Source organism: Dromaius novaehollandiae, chromosome 8 (genome assembly GCF_036370855.1).
Source record: "Dromaius novaehollandiae isolate bDroNov1 chromosome 8, bDroNov1.hap1, whole genome shotgun sequence".
NCBI lineage: Eukaryota > Metazoa > Chordata > Aves > Casuariiformes > Dromaiidae > Dromaius > Dromaius novaehollandiae.
This window is the reverse complement of record NC_088105.1, coordinates 40247169-40267331: the sequence shown is the minus strand read 5'-3', so window position 1 is coordinate 40267331 and position 20163 is coordinate 40247169. Positions and strand designations below refer to the sequence as shown.

Here is a 20163-nt window from a genome sequence, read left to right as displayed (position 1 = left end):
CCTCCAAGCAGAATTTTTTCTAGAAAAAAGCAATTATGTGCAGTATCTAAACAACACACTTATTAGAGAGACCTGAGCTAGTTACCTGTGAACTGAAGTGCTAGCCAACAGTATCCTGGCTTTAATTGTGACTTTTTAAACAGGCTTTGGGTAATATTCCCTGCACTTCTCTATCTCTAAACAAAGTATCAGGATAACTTACCAACCTGAGAGAGGACATGTGGAGAAAAGGGCTGGTAAAGGACTTTGAAGAGGAAAGGACTCTAAGTGCTACTTTTATTTTTAATTAGGGAACTGTGGGCTGCAAGCTCAGAAAATAAATCCAGATTCAACCAAAAAAATGAGAAAGAGGTAGACAGAAGGAAAGATATATCCCAAGGTACAAATATTCAGGCATGCGAAAGAGTGTAAGTATAAAGGAATTAACGTGAGTTTTGTATCTTAAACACCACTTCGACTGTTGGCACTTCAATACTAAAGAGATCTCTGAAAATTGAAGAACAGAAGAACATCAAAACTACTAGAGGGAAGAGAGAAAAACAAAGAAAAATGTCAGATGGCAAACAGCCAGCCATATGGTAATGTGATTGTAAGATCACAATGTTAAGCAGCCATAATAACTATCTACCAACAGCTAAAACAGTTGAACTTCCAGCAGAGAAAAGAGGTATGGGGAGTGAAACTAGGAATTATTGGATAAAAAGAAAAACCCAGACCAAATATTTAGAAATCTTCCTGACTTGTGAGATTATAAAGACTCTCCCCTAAATAGGCTGTGGAAACCACTGCTTAACACACCAAATATGATGAAGAAAGCTGGAGAAAAAAACAAACAGAACTGTTCTGCATTTGCAAAAGAAGATGTGTCCTCAATTCCATCTGAGCATCCAGATATAATCGGAAAAGCAACTTTCAATGATAATAACGATGACGAATCTATACCATATGTTCTCTTAAACACCCCTCTAAAAATACTTCTAGTGCTCTTAGGACTGCTCACGTCTGAACTTGCATCCTGGAGTCCTTACCTAAGGATGTTCTGCCGCACCAGCTCAAACTTAGGAATGTTCTCATAATGAATAATGTCAGTGTGGAGTGGCGGTTCAGACAGCAGGTAGGGCCTCGTAAGCGATGGATGCATAAGAGTGTATCCTAAAACGTAAATACATAAAAGCATACATTGAATGCATTGTATCACTAAGCTAAGGATAAACATAGAGAACAAAAGCCGAATACAGTAACTACAAGTGCGCTTCTTATTTTTACAAATACTTAAAAAAAAGTAAGTAAACAAGGAATGTTATCACCAAAGAAATTGCAAACTACAAACTTGGTAACCTGCAAACAAAAGACAGGTAGAAGAACCAAACAGTAGAAAGAACTTGGGATCAGAGAAGAAAAAGCTACACACACATATACTCCAGTTTTGCCTTTTGCCCTACATACACAGAAAAACTCATTTACACATGTAGAAAATCCCTTTCGGAAGCAGTCAACATTTCCATATTGGAACTCCAGTACAGAAATTTCAAATCATGAATCCACTTATAGTCTCTACCTGGTCTGGCAACCCCTAGGCGAAACTAATCAAACAAGTTGCAATTAATTTTTAATAAAGATTATAATTCATTACTTATAGATTAGAGACAGGAGAATTAACAGCTTGCTTTTGATACGTAATGACCCCAGTGGTAGAAGAAGAGATTATCTGAACCAAAAAGTTACCTTTATTATCTATGAGAAATGTGTAGGAACCCAAGGAATCTTGGTAATAGGTGACATCTTCCAAGATATACGCAAGATTAACATCTACTCCAACGATTCCCAGCAGCAGGTTTCCAAAGTAACAAGGTTTACTTACAGTCATTATCAGGCCTTAGAGTGAAAGAAATAACAGAAAACATCAGCAATAATCTCCAGTTAATTAGCGTTAGAGGAAATAGAGCATGTGAGTTATCACTTCGTTACACAGTTGTACTTCCACGCTGGAATACGGACAAAAATTACAATGAACTATTTCAGGAGAAGGGGGGTTCCCAGCGAAAAGAAAGAATCTCGTAGACTTCATGGTGCGTTAGGCTTCTGTCACACAAATAGGACCTTCTTTATGAATCACAACCTGGGGGCTTTACTGAGAACACGTTAAGTGCTTCCGGTATTTCCCTTCCTATGATGCACGGACATGCTGTCCCAGAGAAGGAATAGCAAGAGCACTACTAGTACCTGATTCAAGCAGCTCTGCCAGCGATAGGTATCAGGTGATGTGCAGGATCAGGAGGAAAACAAGGAAGACGGGAGAAGCCTTGACACCCCTCACTGACAGTTGTGCTTGAGATACCCCATCAGTGCTCCCAGCACACCACTGCGGAGCCATGCCAGAAACCGGGATGCAGGAGGAGACGGGGCTCCTACCAGGAGCTGAAGAGGTTATTATGGCTGGGTTTTCTTTGCCACACTCATTAGTTAATTTTACATCTCTGATAGTGACCTAAGATTAATTTCATTTAATTTACATGATTAAAATATACAGTATATTTAACATTTTGGGGGTTTTGCTGGCCCACAAGTGGATGGATGCCTTACAGACAAGAAATGCAATAGCATGAGAAGTCAGGACATTGCTATTTAAGACAACTCCAAAGAAAAGAGAGAGAAAAAAAATTTGTACGTGTAAAGCAGCAACAGGGATGAATCATTGCTCATCTAATTATATATTCAAAATATTAAACCTCCTCTGCTTAACTAAATCCCAATACAGCCACTGTACTGGGAATTATAACCATAATCACACAGGGATTTGAGAAGCACCTTGTGCTTGAGGTAAGAAGTCTAGGTAGTACCTTCTTTCTCTTACTTTCCATACCATCGCTATTTGGGAACTCTGCGACCCTTTTCTTTCAAACCAATATAGAATTGATTTGCATATATGCTTTCAAATACATCTTGATATTTATGTAAGATTAACCTTCTCTACTGCACCATTTCCAAACCTCCTGTTGCTCACATTTTCCATTATACTTTGTGACAGATGAATAATAAAAGCTTAATTAGACAGGTTTGAGAAATATAGAAGTATCCTTTTAACTCAGAAGAGGTTTACTCAGAAACAGTCTTAACTCACACAGTGGGACTCAATGCTCAAGGCAAATAAAGCCATCCTAAACTCAGAAGTCATGAGAACTATTCAGCATAAGCCTCGAATACTCCTACAGAATAACCAATAGAAGAATATCCAAAGTTGTGAATTAAGAAATACAGAATTTGTTAAATTGTCAAAGCAATGCAAAATCACAGGTATGTTTCCCAACATCACTGTGATGTTTTTATGTTGCTTTACAGAGCTAGAGAAAAATCAAGCGAGCTGCCTAAGAACAAGCAGGGGTAGAGAGAGCTAAAGGATCTGCAGTCCTGAGTTTCCCAGTAAATACACCGAGTTTAGGAAGAGCATCAAAGACTGAAGGTAAAAAGAGAATCACTGCAGCTTGCAACCAAGCAAGCTTGAGCATCTGCTGCGTGTAGGGGGACCTTGCAACTGGATGCACGTCCAGCTGGGGGAGCTCCGCCAGCACCGTGGGACAAGCTCCCCCTGCTCCCTTCCTCCAGTGCCCCCCAAGAGCTGTAATGGATCATCAAGCATTGCCTGCCTACCCCGAGCACAAATGAGACTGTATCACATTTGCATTTCCTATGCATATGTGTCATCTTACATACATGCTGGTACATTCCCAAAAGTCTCTGCAGAGATTTGTGTCTTTAGTGTCTCCATTAGCTGATCTCACTATTACATACTTATAAAGCTGAACATACTGTTTGTTAATGGGACACTTAGTTTTAAGGTAAATGCACTAAATGGATCCACTCCACTAAATCCAGTTAGTCCCCAGCTGCCAGCCTGGCCAGGACAGGTCGTGGTCAGCCAGCTCAGGCATCCTGTCCTCTCAGGTGCTGGGCTGCCCAGCTGAGGCCAAGCTGGGCTAAGCACAGAGTTTTGGATGATATTTAACAATCTCTGTCTCTGCCATTTGCTGTGCTGGTTCCTCTCCCACTCCCACAGAGGGCTGCCTGCCAAGAGGGCCCCGGCACTGCAGCCTCCATGCTCTCAGCGTGGGGGGAGAAAGGCTCAGCAATCCGGACAGAGCCCCTCCTTGCAGTGCAAGCTGAGGAAGGAGGGAATTGCAGCAGGAACAGTGACTCAAGTGTCACGTGCATGGCTCCAGAGCAGAGCAGGAAAGGGTGGCTCAAATGATGAGAAAAGAACTTCTCATCTCTTCCACTGTGGGGACTATACAATCCCGGGAGTCTGCCTGTAAGGCAGGGCCCGTTCAAGCTGTGTATTAAAAGTGCTGTAATAATGAAAGCTGCAATGCTGCAATATGGCTATGGCTGTCATTTCAACCTGAAAAGATTCTTCCCCCAAGCACAAAGTTATCTCCACAGACTAAGTTTATGGAGGCTGTACACGTACACGCGCATAAAAACAAATTTCACCACTGAGAATCCAGTCTAAACCAATCCACTCTATGTCCTACCACCACTTTTTTTCATAACCAGACCTTCTGCAGATGTAAAACCTCACATGTACTGCTAGAGTGACTGGCTAATTTTACATTTGCCTTGGGAATATGCTTAAAAGCATCACCTTTTAAGTCTACCAGTACTTTTGAGAGCAGGCAAGCAAAAGGAAACCTAATCTCTATGTTTTTGTGCCTAAATTCCATGTTTCCTAAGCACTTACCATCTCCCATTTCATCTGAGAAAGGCAGACTGAAAACTGCTTCATCAATCATTCGGTTGGGGAGATTGGTATAGAAACGTCCAACTGTAGTTTCCAGGTTACTTAGCTGGTTTAAGACCATCATGCTTCCCTTGATCACAGGTAAAGCTGTTCGATCTGGCACTCCATATTTCACTGAGTTCTGCTCTGCCAGGTCTCGGAGAAAGGCCAGCTCTTTTAAACCTGTCACTCCCTCTGAAAAAGAGGAATATAAGGAATAATATAAGGAAGGAAATAAAACCAGCTTACTTTCCATCAAGACTCCTGTATCTTACTCCAAAGTATGTTTATACCATAGGATTGAATATATCTAAGCAATCAGGTGATATGCTGAATGACTATTCATATATGATAATGACTACTATGGTTTCAGGAAAAGTACTTAGCCAGCACAAAATTTAATAAGATCACCTCTTACATACTGTTGCGCCGTGCAAAAATTCAACATGTTGTTCACATCATCATGTTAAACAAAGATTTATGTGACCTATAAATCCCCAGGACTGCCATTCGCTCCCTACTGGTGGCTAGTCCACGTGAAGGACTAGGAGCACATCATATGCCCCTGGAGACAACAGGCTTTGTTCTGCAGACAAATCATTCAAAGACTTTTCTACATATTAAGGCTCAAATGAGTATTTAAACTTAGCGTGGAACAATACATTAGTTTAAGTATTCGTTTCCCTGGCCAGAGTCTGTGTGCCACTTCTAGTAATGTAACATATAGCCTTCTCACTGGAAATGCTTTCTTGGAAATGGCATGGGATGCCAAACTACCGTGTGAGTGATCTGCATATTTAAATTCGCTCTTAACCTAGGCCCCAAGGTACCAAAGCACTTCAGACTGTGTTTGATGTTACATTCATGCTCACTGGCTACGACTGAAGCAGAAGTCATACATGTCCTCTCGTTCTGTGGCACCAGAAGACACTGCCAGCATCAGTAAGGCAACGATTATCAAATTTAACTCAGTCTAGGTGCCAGGAGCCATTTTAGGCAAGAATATTTTATATCCTGGAGCAGCTGCAGTTTGATATATAAGCATATACTGACACACACTTTTATATGCCAAAACAGTAACATCTCAGGGCAGCCTCCAGATTAAAAGGGCCAAAATCCATTAACACCCTGCTCCGGGTGAGGCGAGGAATTACGCTTTGGGGAGCTGCATAAAGGGAACCTTCATCCGCTGGAAATACAACAACATTTCTCACCGTTCATAAGCGCATAAGTGAGAATCATTACTGAGTTATTGAGGAAGCTATTTTCTTCATTGATGACACGCAGAGTAGCCTTTTTATCATCTTCTGAGGAATCTTTCGATGTAATCCCAGCTGAGAGATAAATTATAACCATATCTGTATCTAAAAAGAAATATATATATACATATATAGCAGAAAGTAGATTAGGTTTTTAAGAAATGGGTAAGAGTACTTACATCTGCTTAAAAACAAACATGCTGCCAACGGCTGGATTTGCAAGAGTCACGTTGTAAGAAACCATTAAGGACATGCGAGTTGTTAATGCCTCAAACATTGTCACAGGATGAATTTTTGCAAACAAGTTCTGCACAGCAGTGGCAAACCATAAAGGGAGCGTGCAAAAAAAGATGGCGCGGGGCCACCCGCGCCCGGCAGAAGCTTCTGGAACCCGGCGGTGGCGTGGCACCGCGCCATTGGACAACACAGGACGGGGGGGAGGGGCGCAAAATCCCGCTTTCTGATTGGCTCTGACATGGCAACGGCGGGGGCGGAGACCACGAGAGACCCCGGAAGCCCCTAGAGCATTTCTGGAAGGTTCCAGAAGGGGGGACTGCGCATGCGAGGAGGCACCTCCCGGAGGCGGGACAAGAGCTTATAAAAACCACAGACGCTGTAAAACACACGTGCGCCCATCACCGGAGGAGTGAGTCAGGAATACTGTGGGATCGAAGGGTGGTGACTATCTCTATCTTTCGCTCCTTTCTGTCTTTGTTTCTTCTTATAAACATCTCAATGGAACCCACGCCCACCATTTACGCTTTACAAGTTCAGGTTGCCTCCAAGTTAATGTTGTTTCTAAGTCCCAGTTAATGAATGAAGCATGCAGCAGATCGTTCGGTGCTGTTTCACCTTAATTTAGCCCAAGGGAATCACGAAATCGGGATCGTTATGACCTTGGGTCATAACACACATATATATACAGGGGATAAACACACTGGAACCTTAAGAATTTTACTGTTCCTTATTAAACTTTAATTTACAGAATTTAACAGACAGCTGTTGGTTTCAGTGTCTGTTTCCTACCCAGGAAGGGTATTGATTTTTTGCTCTGCAGAGCTCCCAGATGTGTCCCAGCCTAGGCACAAGTGGGGGAGCACCTTTGAGAGGAGCCTGCAGCCTCCTGCACAGCTTTCTGTCACCGATTTCACAGACTGGGCTCAACAAAAACAAATGCCACAAGTTTCCTGGCACAATGTTAAATCCCAGAAAAGAAAAGGCCTGACCATAAGATAAATATAGCCATTCACAATTTGAGGGCAGGAGATAGTCAGACGCGTTGGTGGACCTCCATTGCCATGGAGGTTGCTATGGCTTGCCAGTTCCCGTTTACCTGCTATTTCTCTCCTGATGTAACTACCTCCTGTCCTACACAGCCAGAGAGAGGAGCTATGCCGCATCCCAGGGCAGCATTTAATTACACTTCCTGCGTGAAAAGCGCATGGTGCAGCCATTGCAGCCGCAGGAGCTGTGTGGGGGCCCTGCATTGCTGTTGCTGCAATCAGCCCCAGGCACGCTAGTCCTGCTGCAGCACCGCAGCTGGTGCCTGCACCAGCGCACTCCAAAGATATATGCAAAAGACCTTGCCCATTCCTCCTCCTTTGCGCTCGTGTTTGCGCTGCTGAGATGTAGGCAGAGCCTTGCAGCAGGGGAGCCCTAGGGCACAGTGGGAGGAAAGGCACCTTTCATTTTGGTGTAACACTGCAGCTTACCTGCAGCACGCTGCCTGAGAACAGGACAGGGCACACAGCTATCACCCACCATTGACTCGCTTTGCACTGAGTTGTGTTTCTCAAGCTTAGTATGCTCTGTGTGAAAGGCCTGCCCCAAAGGCCTTGAACATGTATACTCAAAGCATTGCTTAAACACAGCCCTGTATCATCATACTGTTTCTCAGTATTAAAAGCATTTCATGTGTATATTTAAGACTACAGGGATCCTACAGCACCACATAACCTGAAGCACATTGCTTGAGGTGGCTGTGTATCAGGTCTTGTTCCACCTGCCTTTTGCTGTTAAATAGGTATGAATGCTATGACTACTCTGACTTATATATTTTACCCTAGTGACTTGAAAAGACTTTTGGCCAGAATCGAGTTTTGATACGAAGAAATATGTGGAATTGTTAACTGGTGGGGTAATGTTAGCTGTATTTTTCTTTCAGAACTTAAAACAAGAAGAACATTAAGGCAGATATTAATCCAGTTCTGGCTGTACTTCTAAGAGAACTACTAATTGTTTTCCCAGGCTACAGCACAGGTACTATATACTGCAACTAGGGCACGCTGCTCTACATTATAAAAGCTGTTTGCCAGCAGGAGTGACAGATCTAAGGCTGCACCAGGGACCAGTGCTAAATAGGGCACCTTATCATCCAGTAGATAATTATCCTATGCTGTTAGATACACTACACTTTCAATAGGAACAAAAGTCCCTTATGTTCCAGCAATATAATATATTATATGCTGGTATGTTACATATATAATATATGCTGATATAGTAATAGTGTATGTGTCTACATATATATGCATACATATATACATGGTACCTATTTCCCAAGAATGTTCAAGTTCTTGAATGTGCTGGTAACCCCATGGCAGAGCATTTTGCTTTGCTTTGGCATGAAGGTCTCTCGAGCAGTATTGTGATAGGAACTGCCATAAGGCAGGAAATTCAGACGTGATCACAAGCACAGCTCTCCCGCCTTCAGGCTCTCCCAGTGTGCATTCAGGGCGAGGTCCAGTTCAGTGGCTTCCCCGACGCACCCGCACATTGTTCTCGGGCAACAGGATGTCAGACATTAACAGTAAAATGAATAATATTTTTTCTAGATTTGTTTTTCTTTTTCAAAAAGAAAAGATTATTTACAAGAAAATGAGATGTGTTTTATAAACATCCTCTTTTCAAACCTATTGTGCCTCACCCTATGGATTCTGAAACATACATAGTGAATCTTGAAATCTTTCATTCTTAGAAAAACACCTAAATCAAAAGCATTTGCCTTGTATTTTAGGTTTTAAGTAGTGGGCTCCCATGTAATTGTGCCCCAAAACAACTGTTTTGTATGAAACCTAGTAAAAATGTGTGGTTTCGTACTAATGAAGAACATGGCAATACCTTCTAATCACAAAGAGCACTAGGTACATCAGGGATGTAGGAGGATGCTGTAAGACTCTACAGCCAAGGTTCTTGGAATAGCTACTAATGACTTACACATCTTATCCCAGGCAACTTCAGCAGGTTGTGGGGGGGTTTTTTTGCTAGGAAGGTTTACTCTTTTCATCATTTTGCCAGAGGATGGTAAAAATCTGCCCTTAACAACCCTGTCTTTCAGCTAAGCAAGGTACAGACAGATGCAGGTTTCACTACATATATGGCTTAAAGCTCAGAAGTTGACTGAACCTTTAATAACAAAGGCACCATTTTATAAACCGAAGGAAAGCAATGTGAAATAGAAGCATATGGCCTTAGTTTTTGCACTTTCATTCCTGAAATGCCTTTTTTTTCCTTTTTTTAAGGTTTTTTATATTATGTACAGCAATCTGAACTGGTGTCCTTCAGGACAAGGAAAAAGGCAGAGGATCAAGCTATGGACTCTGCATTACATCAACAAATTGATGAAAATGATATATGTTGGCCTGCTTTCTCCAGCCTGTCATGGTACTGCCAGTGTTACTTGAGCCCAACTTGAGCTGTGTTCAGAACACAGCCGTTACAGCTTGCTTTCCTCGGCTTCCTGGCAAGTGAGTGGGCCACTCAATTTCTTATCCATCTTTTCAATATCTTTCACTACATCCTCATAAGAAAAAAAAAAAAAAGGCAAGAAGAAAGCCCATAACGCATGCACCATTCAAGAGGCTATTCTTAGATGAATGCAAATTCAGCCAGGCCAGCTTCACACTCCATAAAACTTCACCCATAATCAGTATTCTAAAAACAAACAAACAACTCCCCCCTAAAATAATACCAAACAAAAAACCCCTTTTCCTGGAGAAGCAGTGGTCTTTTCCCTAGGACTGCAGTTAAGCAGCCTACACATGATACATGTATGTTTGGGAATCATTCAATGAAGCTGCAGCATCAACTATTTTTAATAAAAAGACCACCCCCCCATCCCTGGTAAATAATTCAGCAATCTGGCAACTCATTCCTGTAATTTCATATTACAACTCGAAAGAAAACCAGCAATTGAAATAAATTAGAAGATAATGGCCACAGTTTAACAGTCACTAATGTGTAGATTCCAGATCAAGTAAATGCTACTTAACAAAAACACGTGCAGCTTTTTTTTTTTTTTTTTTTTAATATTCATGACATTATGCTCCTTTGACCTCTGTCATAGTGAGAAACTCAAGTAAATTTGCAAACCTCAAAAATAATCAGGATTGCACAACAAGAGACTTACTTCCTTGGAGTTTTGTGCCATTGTTTGTATTTCGTATCAACTGAAATGCCTTTTGAAATCCTACTGCATGCTGGGTAGGGCTGTCAGATGACTTTATACTGCTAACGAAGGTGGACATCTTCCTTTTTGTCTCACTAGTGGCAGGAGACAGAAACGTCTTATAGCACTGATCCAGTGAGCAGGTTCTTACTGTGTCTGCCACGGTTAACACAGAGATCTTGAAAGAGAAGAAACTATATTGGATTACCTTACCATTTATAATTCTTTACGTACCAATATAGAACACACAATGATATGCCAACAGAAGAGATTGTGTGGATTTAAAATTCAATTGTTAAAAAATAAATGCCTGAGGCATAAATCCATCAAATTTGAAAAGGATTAGACTTATGGTGATTTCAAGAAAAAGACTTGGTCTTTGTTTCTCAGAAGAAGTCAGCTTCACTCTGCTCGTACATGATAGTTACTATACTGTGCTGAGCAGAAGCCTAAGTAAACTATAGATACCTCAGAACAAAATCTACACAGAGCATTTTCAGTAAATGTTTGAGTGCCTATAGGAAAGTGGAGTGCTTGCAAAAATGGAAAAAAACCCTAAGTTTTCACAGATAAAGCATTATGGTTTTTAATGTTTCAGTGAAAGTGAGCCACCAAATCTACCACCAGTTTTTATCCTGTAAATAAGTTAAGGCATGCAGTGGTAACACTTGCATTATTAAATACATGCATAAGATACCAGTTTTGATAAGTGAGTGGCATACTTTATTACAAATTACAACCGATGCTAGAAAGTCCCAGAATGAAGCAGTACTTACTTGCCTGTATAACAGGTTTCAAAACCACTAAGTTACTGACCAAGTAATACATGTCTTAAATATATTTTCTTCACTATAGCTCTATATGCAAATACTTTTGACACTTATATTTAAGCACTATTAATTCTGCTAAGCAGTAAGCATTATTATACCACATTAAAGTGCTCTAAAAGCACTAAAGTTAGATAGAAGTGTTTTTCCCCGTACTATTAATGAGCAGACTTAGGGCAAAGATTATAAATCAATAGTACTTCAGCTAACTTGGTTGAAACTCACATCCAATTAAAAAGAACAAGCAAAAAACAATCAAGGTCCCACTACTAGAGAACTACTGAAAGTACAGACGAAGCTAGGGACTGCTTGTGGTCCTACAGAAGCACTTTTTGACCCCGTGTTTTAATCCCCACTTTAAAAAATCCTGTTAAGTGACTTTGTCATTGCCTTGCAGAGTAGCTGTGGCAGAGCCAGGAAAAGAATCCCGATGTCCTGATATCCAGCCCTTTGCTTTAACCTTCTCCTGCTGGTATCACGGTTGTCTGGGAATCTTCCAAACACTAATTACATTTTGGATCACTCCAGCATAACAGCAGAATAAATCATTTCCATTTTTACAGGCAAAAAGACTCAGAGGTTAAATGAGTTGCTCAAAGCAATCCAGCACCTCAGAAATAGGTGCAGAACACAGTCCTCCTAACTGCACATGTATCACAGTGCTGCCCATCACCAAAAGTCTCTACCATGATGAAAGAGCCTTTAAAAATTCCTAGGAAACCTGATTTTGCTTTAGATTGGTGGATTTCCACCCCCCCACCCCCCCACCCCACCCCCAGTTTGTGGATCCCTGAACATTTCCCAGTAGTAATACAGGCTTCCAATAGCGAGTTCAAGCCTTCATCACCCATTAGAGGTAGACCACAGATCCCCAGGAGTCCATGGACCACAAGTTGAAAACTGCTTTGGACAAAAACTGGAAACATCAAGCACAGTTAAAACCAATGAAAACACGCTCATTGCTTGGAGAAACCTTACCTTATCGTGTTCATCTATCGAACTCAGAATAACTTGAGCAGCATCTTTGGCAATCTGAAGCTGTGTCTCGGTGACCGAAGCCCCGTGGTCCACAATGACAACTATATGTTTAGACTGAGGTCTAACAGTAGAAACATAGACAGGCCTAAAGGAGAACAAAAAGCCAACCACTGTCATGAGTCATCTTACAGTTTCCACTAAAATGTTATGAGTGAAACTAGTCAAGAATTAAAAACACCCCACAAAAAAAAATAAATTACAAAAGGAATTTTTGCCTTTATGAGAACTCCTGCTAGGAAACAACAGCTGCAGCTCTGAATATAAGCTCACAAGGAAACTACTGGGGGCACAAAGCCCAGGAGGAGGCATCCCAAAGGGGCCCTTGCATTCCTCCCTGCCGGGTTTGTAAACCCAAGGCAGGCACCAGATCCTTCCACTGCTTTCTCATGCCCGCCTCCCTGCAGCTCCCCGACATCAACAGCAGCGTTCCTGTGTGCACCAACACATCCTGCTTCACATGTGATAAACCAAGAGAAAGGATTGTTCCTTACATCCAACGGATTGGTAGCCTAGAGTGTATTGCTTTGGCTTAAATAACCAAAGAAATCCCTCCCAGTGATGACACCTGAAACAGTCACAAAACGATTTACTACACACAAGAACGATAAAACAATCCAAACGTACAATACTGTGACCAAGCAGCTAGACCAAACAGTCACAAGGATCGGAATAACGTGGGCTTGAGCCCCAGGAAGTTGGATGGAAGCAGCTCTTCGAAGGCGCCTCAATGGCTGCTGGGAGCCCTGGGGCCGCAGCGTGTGGACGCGAGTGAGTTAAACCAACCTGCTTTAGCTATCCCAGCACTTGCTTTCAGCTACAAACAACCCACCTCGCTGAAGAGTGACTGTATTTGAGACTGCTGCTTGGAGCAGTTCTCACGAAATTTTGGAAGCCACAGCTGATGAATGCTGGATGCCACACATCTTACATGAACAGGTAAGTGCATTAGTGGCTATTTGCTGGTTATGTGACAAGTAAAAACCTCCTGTGCAACTGTACAGTTGCATTAGCATAGTGTGTTTGGTTTATCATAATAAGAGAAAGCTGCTCGCCAAGGAAGGTTTTTCTGTTAGTGCCCTGGAATGTATTTCACGCAGGTCGTGCTCCATAACCTTTTGGATCTGTGCAGTTTTAAACTGCACTGCCAATTTTTGTTAAAGCCTGGTAAAGGCTCTTAGTACTTCCATGTGTATATTTTTGCTAACATCAAAAAACATTTTCAGTGAAGCAGTGTTCAGATGTAGTTCAATATTGTGAGGTATGTGTGAAAGGTTTTAACAAGTTCTCTTTTCAGGGTTTCAACCTGGAACAAATTAGAAGGATCTTTAGGAGGGAGAAAGAAGAAAAAAATGACAGAACTCTTTTTCCTCTTCAGCCCAGACCCAAAGCTACTTAACTTCACATATGAGTTTGGAGGATCTACATTTTATTGTATCAAAGGCAACCACAGAAATCTTATTAAGAGTAAAGGACATGCAGGAGATTTCGGACAAGGCACTGCAATAAACAATTGGCACAAATCAGTTCTTAATTGTAAAACAGCCTGCAGTTCTACACTGGTGTTAATACCTACAACTCGGAGTGTTTAATTTTCAAAGTACTTAAATATTAACCAATTAATCCATCCAAACTGCCCTCTGAAGTAAACACTAGCAAAAAAATTTTTTAATAAAAATAAACCCTAGTTTAGACAGCGTGAAACTGAGACACAGATTAAATGACTTTTATAAAAGTCACAGCTAGTTTCAGTGTCAGACTCCTGATGCAGACTCGGGTACCGCTGCTCCAGGCGGCAGCGCACACCTTTCCAAGAGCACAGCACACCTCACCAGGCCAGGCCAGAAGCATTTGATAGCTCAGCGCTCACAGGTGAGCGAAACGTCTCTCCTCTCTGTGTCTCTGGCTACATGGAAATGCTCTCACATGGGCCAGCATTTCCTCACAAGCAGCACCTAGCTGGCGATCCTAATGCTGGTGTGTTTTCTCAGAAGATCCCAACCTTGAGTCTTGATCAGTCTCACAACGTTCACAGGAAAAGGTAGGGAAAAAAACACTGCACTGCAGCTGCTTTGCTTCAGGCTTATAGAGTAAACCTGAGCATGAAGATTTTTGCCACTCTGAACCTTAGTAGGGCAATTTGTACAGTTTTATCAATAGAAAGTTTCCACCATTGCAGTCTCCCCTCCATCCGTGACATGCCAGTCTGTCCAACTTCGGGTGGAGACTGGCAAACCGTTCCTCCGTGTCCTTCCCAACCTCTGTCCTTGCGAGCCCCCTCCCAAAGCACTGTGCCTGGCAGCCGAGCTGAACACGCAGCTACTAATTTACATACGTGGGTCAAGCATGAGTCAAATTCAAGAGTCAGATTTTGCCTAAGGGCAGACGCGTAATTTACAAGCTACTGCTATATACAGTTTATTTGATTTGGGAGAGGCTGGGAATGTGTATGTATTTTATTTTACTTCAGAGTTACATAGAAGTGAGAACTGGTGCTAAAAAAAAGAAATCTAAGAAAACTCGAGACCCTAATAAAGGTAACTTATAAATGTTGTTTTCTTGGCAGAGTATAATGCTGAAATGAAAACAGCGCCCAAGGAATACAATTTTAACGCTTTGCCCACTGAACTGTGAGAAGTGGAATCTTACCTGCTGCGGTGTTCATAGCTGCCTTTGCACCGGAACTTGTGGGCTGGGAAAACAGTGAAAATGCCTTCTTCTGAGCTGAAATACTGCCACTTGATTCCTGGGTTAGACTTCAGATTATCAGCAAGAACTGAAGGTTGAAGAGGAAAAAGTTACCAAGGGATGTCCAACCTGGAGGTATGTTCATTCAAGGCCTCCCTGATAACGTGCTTGGAGAAAATCCAGGACCACACCACCAACTCCAAGTAGCACTGTTTGTGGATTGATAAAACTTCACATCTTCTTTGCCAACAACTAAAGTCTCTTGGAAATTTAATATTAGATTTTGTTTAACTAGATTTTACTTGATATGTGATGACAATTCCTATAGCTTTGAAGAAGTTTCTAGGAATTACGCACTAAAGAGCTCTGTACTCTTGCTATCTCACTAAGAAGTCTTCTTTAAAAGGAACATTTAAAAACATTTAAGCAATTTAAATAATTGATGGCCAACAATGGTTTATATGGTATACCTTCTTGGTGCTTTTGCAAGTTTTCCCTGAGACCATCTGCATCTTAGTGCCGCAAGAACACAGCAGATCCACCTAGTGCAAGACCTTACTTACATATTGCTGAACTGCATCTTGCTTTTAATGATAGTTCCCCCCCCCCCCGCTTTTTTTAATGCAACACATTTTTATTGGCCACAAAAATCTGAACTCTCATTATACAAGCAGTTGATGGAGAATCCTGTAGTGGCTCTTTCGGTTTACTTAGATTCTCCCACAACTGCTAAGTTGTTCTTTCAGTTATTCTGCCAATGCAGCTTTACCCACAAAGGTCAAGCAAAGGCAAAAAGATACCGTTTCAAATGGACTTTCACGTTCTGATTCACAAGAGAGTCATCTAACCAAAATTACCTCTCCAATATTTGCATAACATTTCTTCAGTGTAAGTGTGGGCCCAAGAAGCCAAGGTGGGAGCAAGGAAGGAAGCAATTAAGGCAATTTTATATATATACACACACATTTATGTATAGAGATATATGAGTTGATCACATGGAGTTTTGAGAAAGAAAAAAGCTTATAGCATTAAAAAAATACTATTTACACTGAAATAACCCCAAAATATTAAATAGATTTGCTGTGTACAGCTCTGTAACCCAGTTTAGTAACATCACCTATTCTTGTATCTGGTTAAAAATGCTTGCATGAATATTTAGCAAAAATGGTTTCACGCACAAACGTGGGTCCAGCAATACCTCACTGTACAGAAAGGGTTGAAAGGGGAAAACAAAACCCAAATACTTTCTATTTCTCTGTCCACTGCACTCTCCTATTTGTATGAAGGATGGACAGGTACAGCTCCTGTTTCTCCAAGTTTCTCCTGATCCCTGTGCTGTAAGTAACAGGGCTGTGGGCTCCTCATGTGTTGCTCATTAGGAAAAATAAGCACTGATGAGGAAAAACAGCATCCTCCCTTTCAAAGGGTTACGCAGTGGCTCGTGGCTTCATTATGATTCTAGCCACCTTGACTGGGCATCATTTTCAAGTTGCAGTTTTCAAAATAACTATGGAATTCAGGCAGAATAATAATAAGTGAGCAGTTACAGAGCAATGTTGCTCCAAATATCCCAGAAGCTCTTCTGCAGCAGGTGAATATTAATATTCTCACTGGACAGACAAAAAGCAAAGAACAAAGGAAGTAAATGACATATCCCGGAGTCAGGGAGCCAGCCAGGAACAGAGCACAGAATATAACTGCGGGGTACGGATCGCAAACCTGCTTCTGTTTTGCAGACCATACCCATTCTCCTGAAAAGGTACTTACTTTCCCATTAAAATATGCAACTCTTCAAAAAAGAGAAAAATCTTTAAGGAAGTACCATTCACCACTAACAAAGTCAATCGAAAGCTGTATGTTTAACAAAATTGACTGCATTGGTAAAAAGACAAACCACCACCAAAACCAGTGACCAAATAAAGAAGCCCAGGGCCAAGACTGTTCACAGGAATAACTTACCTAATCAAAGGTATTTAATACATTAGGCTAAGCTAACGGAGCATGTGGATGTTACAGAAGGCGCGAGAAGTCCGAGCTCGGGTTTGCACCTCTGCCCTGGAGCAGGCACACGTGCAAGCCAGGGCCGCGGCTTCCCAGGGACCCAGCCTGGCGCGCAGACAGCATGCGGATTCCTGCCTCAGAGCAGGAAGATCTCCTGGCTGCCAGGCAGCATGCACTGCATCGGCTCCCCACGCGTGCCTGGCGTGAGATGGAGGAGAGCATTTCCCGTTTCCCATTTGCGTGCGTTGTCGCACAGTGGATGTCGGGCAGCGCAGGCATGCTGGCTCCCGGCAGCCACGAGGAGGGAAAAGGCTGGCTGCTTGTGGGAGCAGCAAGTCGCCGGCCTGGGAGACAGGATTATATTTGCACTCAGGCCAAACCATCATCCCTGCGTGCAGCAAACTGAAAACAAAAAGAATTACTACTTCTTTTTACCTAACTTTTAAAATGGACCATATCAGCTGAAAATGCATATTTAAAAACAGACTCTTTCCTGTCGATGCTACTATCACGTTCTTTGATTACAGAACTTTTGGCAGAGGGGAGCACTGATTTACAGCACTTCACCTTTTACTGAGCACTTAGTTTTTGCATTTCCCTTCAGACTGACACTGAAAATAGGCCAGTTTCATATTCTGGATTTCATTTATTATCAACTACAATATCTGGGCTGGAAATCACCACAGGGAACATTTCAAACCTCAGCCAGATGTTCTACAACAAACACCTAGTAGAGCACAGCTGAAGCTTGACATTGGCAGCAGCTTCGCACTTACTCAAGTTTCCCCAACTGGCCGCGACCGCGAGGGCTCTCCCAGCGTTCAGCTCAGCAGAATTACCCTGTACACACTACTACCTTGATTTTTCCTCCCTTTTACTAGGGTGGTTCCTGTTTCCACAGTACTCCCCCAGTCAAAATCATGATTGCATCATGCTGGAGATCATACAAACAAGCAGCTTTGCACAACCGTTGCTTTGAAAAACCTGCAGCCTAAGTAGACAAGGTGGGAAGGTGAACTGAGGAAGAAATAGAAGAACAAGACGTGGCATTGCTGATCAGGTTGTTCACAGTGGGCGAACGGCACTGGGGAGCAGAACTACAGTCTGTTCACACCTCTCACAGTCTTCTGCCACCAAAAAACAACCTGCCAAAGATGGCCAAAGCTCATTTCTCTCCCTGGTCCTATGCACTGGTAAGATCAATGTGGTGATGCTCTTGGGAGCATAAATCATCATTGTCCTCCCGGATTTTCTCATATTCAAAGGCAGCACCCATGATCTTGCAACCAAAGGTCAGCCAAATCTGTGGCTGTTGTTTGCTTCACTGAGGTTCCCCCTAAAGTTAAGTCCTTCGTTCTTTGTGGAATACATCTTTTTGGTTGTGGGGCTTTTGTTTTGTTTTTACACCTGACATGATACCAATTTAGCAATGCCATTTCTGTGTTGTGCAAACACAGAAATGTTGGTATGGAGAACTGTGCGTGTGTGTGGGGGGGGTTGTGTTTTGTTTTTTTTGGTTTGTTTTTAATATGTAGGCCCTGCGATTTCATAGTTTTTGGGGTAATTTCAATAGCGCAAATAACTTCGAAAGTAGGGCTACTCTTTTCTGTTTTGTATGAAAAGGCTGAATTTCTGGCATTTAAGTCTTTATTATGGGTTACAGGGTTTGAATAAGTATCTTTGACTTCTTCAAATCATATTATTTGATCACTGTTAAAGCCTGGAGAAAATAACATGTCCAGTTTAATTTTACCAAAAGTATTAAAGTAAAGGAGTCTACAATTAAAAGGAAATGTTTACCACTGCTGTATTGAAGCTACACTTCTCCTTTCCATGCAGCCACAATTGGTATTTTTTTAATGGAGATCCTCTCATGGGAAAATAAAAGTGTTCATTTTCCCAATAAAACAATTGTTCTCAAGCCTCAGACGAACTACTTGCCACACCTGCTGCTTCTCCTTTCCTGAAAGCTCTGCTCACATGTTGCCTTCAGCGAGTATGTTTGTTCAGTCCTGCCCTCCCCAGAGACTGCCAATTTTATCATAACTCTGCCTTTTTTTTTTTAATGACCACAGCACACAATCTCCTATCAGATAAGCACACTGAAAAATACGTATTTTTTTTCCTTTTCAGATGCACTCTTATTTTCCATCTACTAAAGCTGCAAGAGCTCCCTGCAGGTCCTCCCTACTTTCTGGTCCCCTGCCTGCAAGCCCAGCACATAATCCTTAGACTCTCCTTACTTACCCCAAACCTTGCACTCTCGCAGTCATTTCCCCACAGTGTTACCACCTCATCTTTCCAGCAAAGCCAGTCTTGGGACAGGTTGTAAAACCGCAAGAGCCCAACAAAACATACTGTAAGGTGCCTGCCTGTGCTTAATTGCAGGCTAAACCCACACACTAGCAGCAGCGTGTGCACAACATTTCACTATTACTCACTTTTTAGGCTTCCATAGGCTTGATCAAGATCTGTGGTTCCCATTTTAAATCAGTGTTTTCTTTTGTTTTCTGGTCAGGTCCATTTTTGCAGAGGAGAATAAGTTACCTCTCCCCTTACTTTAACACACAGTAGAAAGTCTGGTATTACTGAGTACATGCAATGATTCTGCTTTTCTAAAATAAACACTGTCACTAAATACTGACCCAGACTTGACATCACACTATTTGGGGGAAGCTAAAAATCTAAATCTTACATGAGCAGAAATTTTAGTGGTATCCATTAATTCCGGGCACAAATTGGGCATATAAATGTCCAATTGCGACTATTCCCACTAGCTACCATTACCCAGTATCTCGGGAGCTTCTGTCCCCTCCACGCCCAAAGCGGCAGCACCTGACCTTGGATTCTGCTGCAGACAGAAAAAAGTTGGAAAGTACTAGCATGAGAGTACTGGAAGTGATCCGTCTCTCTCTAATTACCAATATCTAACACGGCAAAAAGGGCTTTCAGAAAGAAAGCCCTGTGTGACAGAGTTTATAAAACTTCAAAGGGAATGAGATATGATAACACTTAGCACTTCTAGATACCACTTTACATCTTCAAAGCACAGTCAAATCATTAACTAATTAATCTTCAAAGAACTGCACAAACAGCAAAAAAAAAAGGAACTATTGAACATAATTGTTCATTATA

At 41.9% G+C, this 20163-nt stretch overlaps 1 protein-coding gene across 3 annotated transcripts in view; it reads right to left on the bottom strand.

Moving 5' to 3' along the window:
- The window catches only part of CACHD1 (cache domain containing 1), a 105890-nt gene that overhangs the window by 24892 nt on the left and 60835 nt on the right, over positions 1-20163 (bottom strand). For all 3 annotated transcript variants that reach the window (XM_026111583.2, XM_026111584.2, XM_064516314.1), the window contains exons 5-11: positions 14989-15115; positions 12283-12427; positions 10439-10655; positions 5989-6138; positions 4736-4969; positions 1726-1875; positions 1029-1152 (exon numbers count right to left, since the gene is read on the bottom strand). In XM_026111583.2, coding sequence (XP_025967368.2) covers positions 1029-1152; positions 1726-1875; positions 4736-4969; positions 5989-6138; positions 10439-10655; positions 12283-12427; positions 14989-15115 — 1147 coding nt within the window. The remainder of the gene's footprint in view (positions 1-1028; positions 1153-1725; positions 1876-4735; positions 4970-5988; positions 6139-10438; positions 10656-12282; positions 12428-14988; positions 15116-20163) is intronic.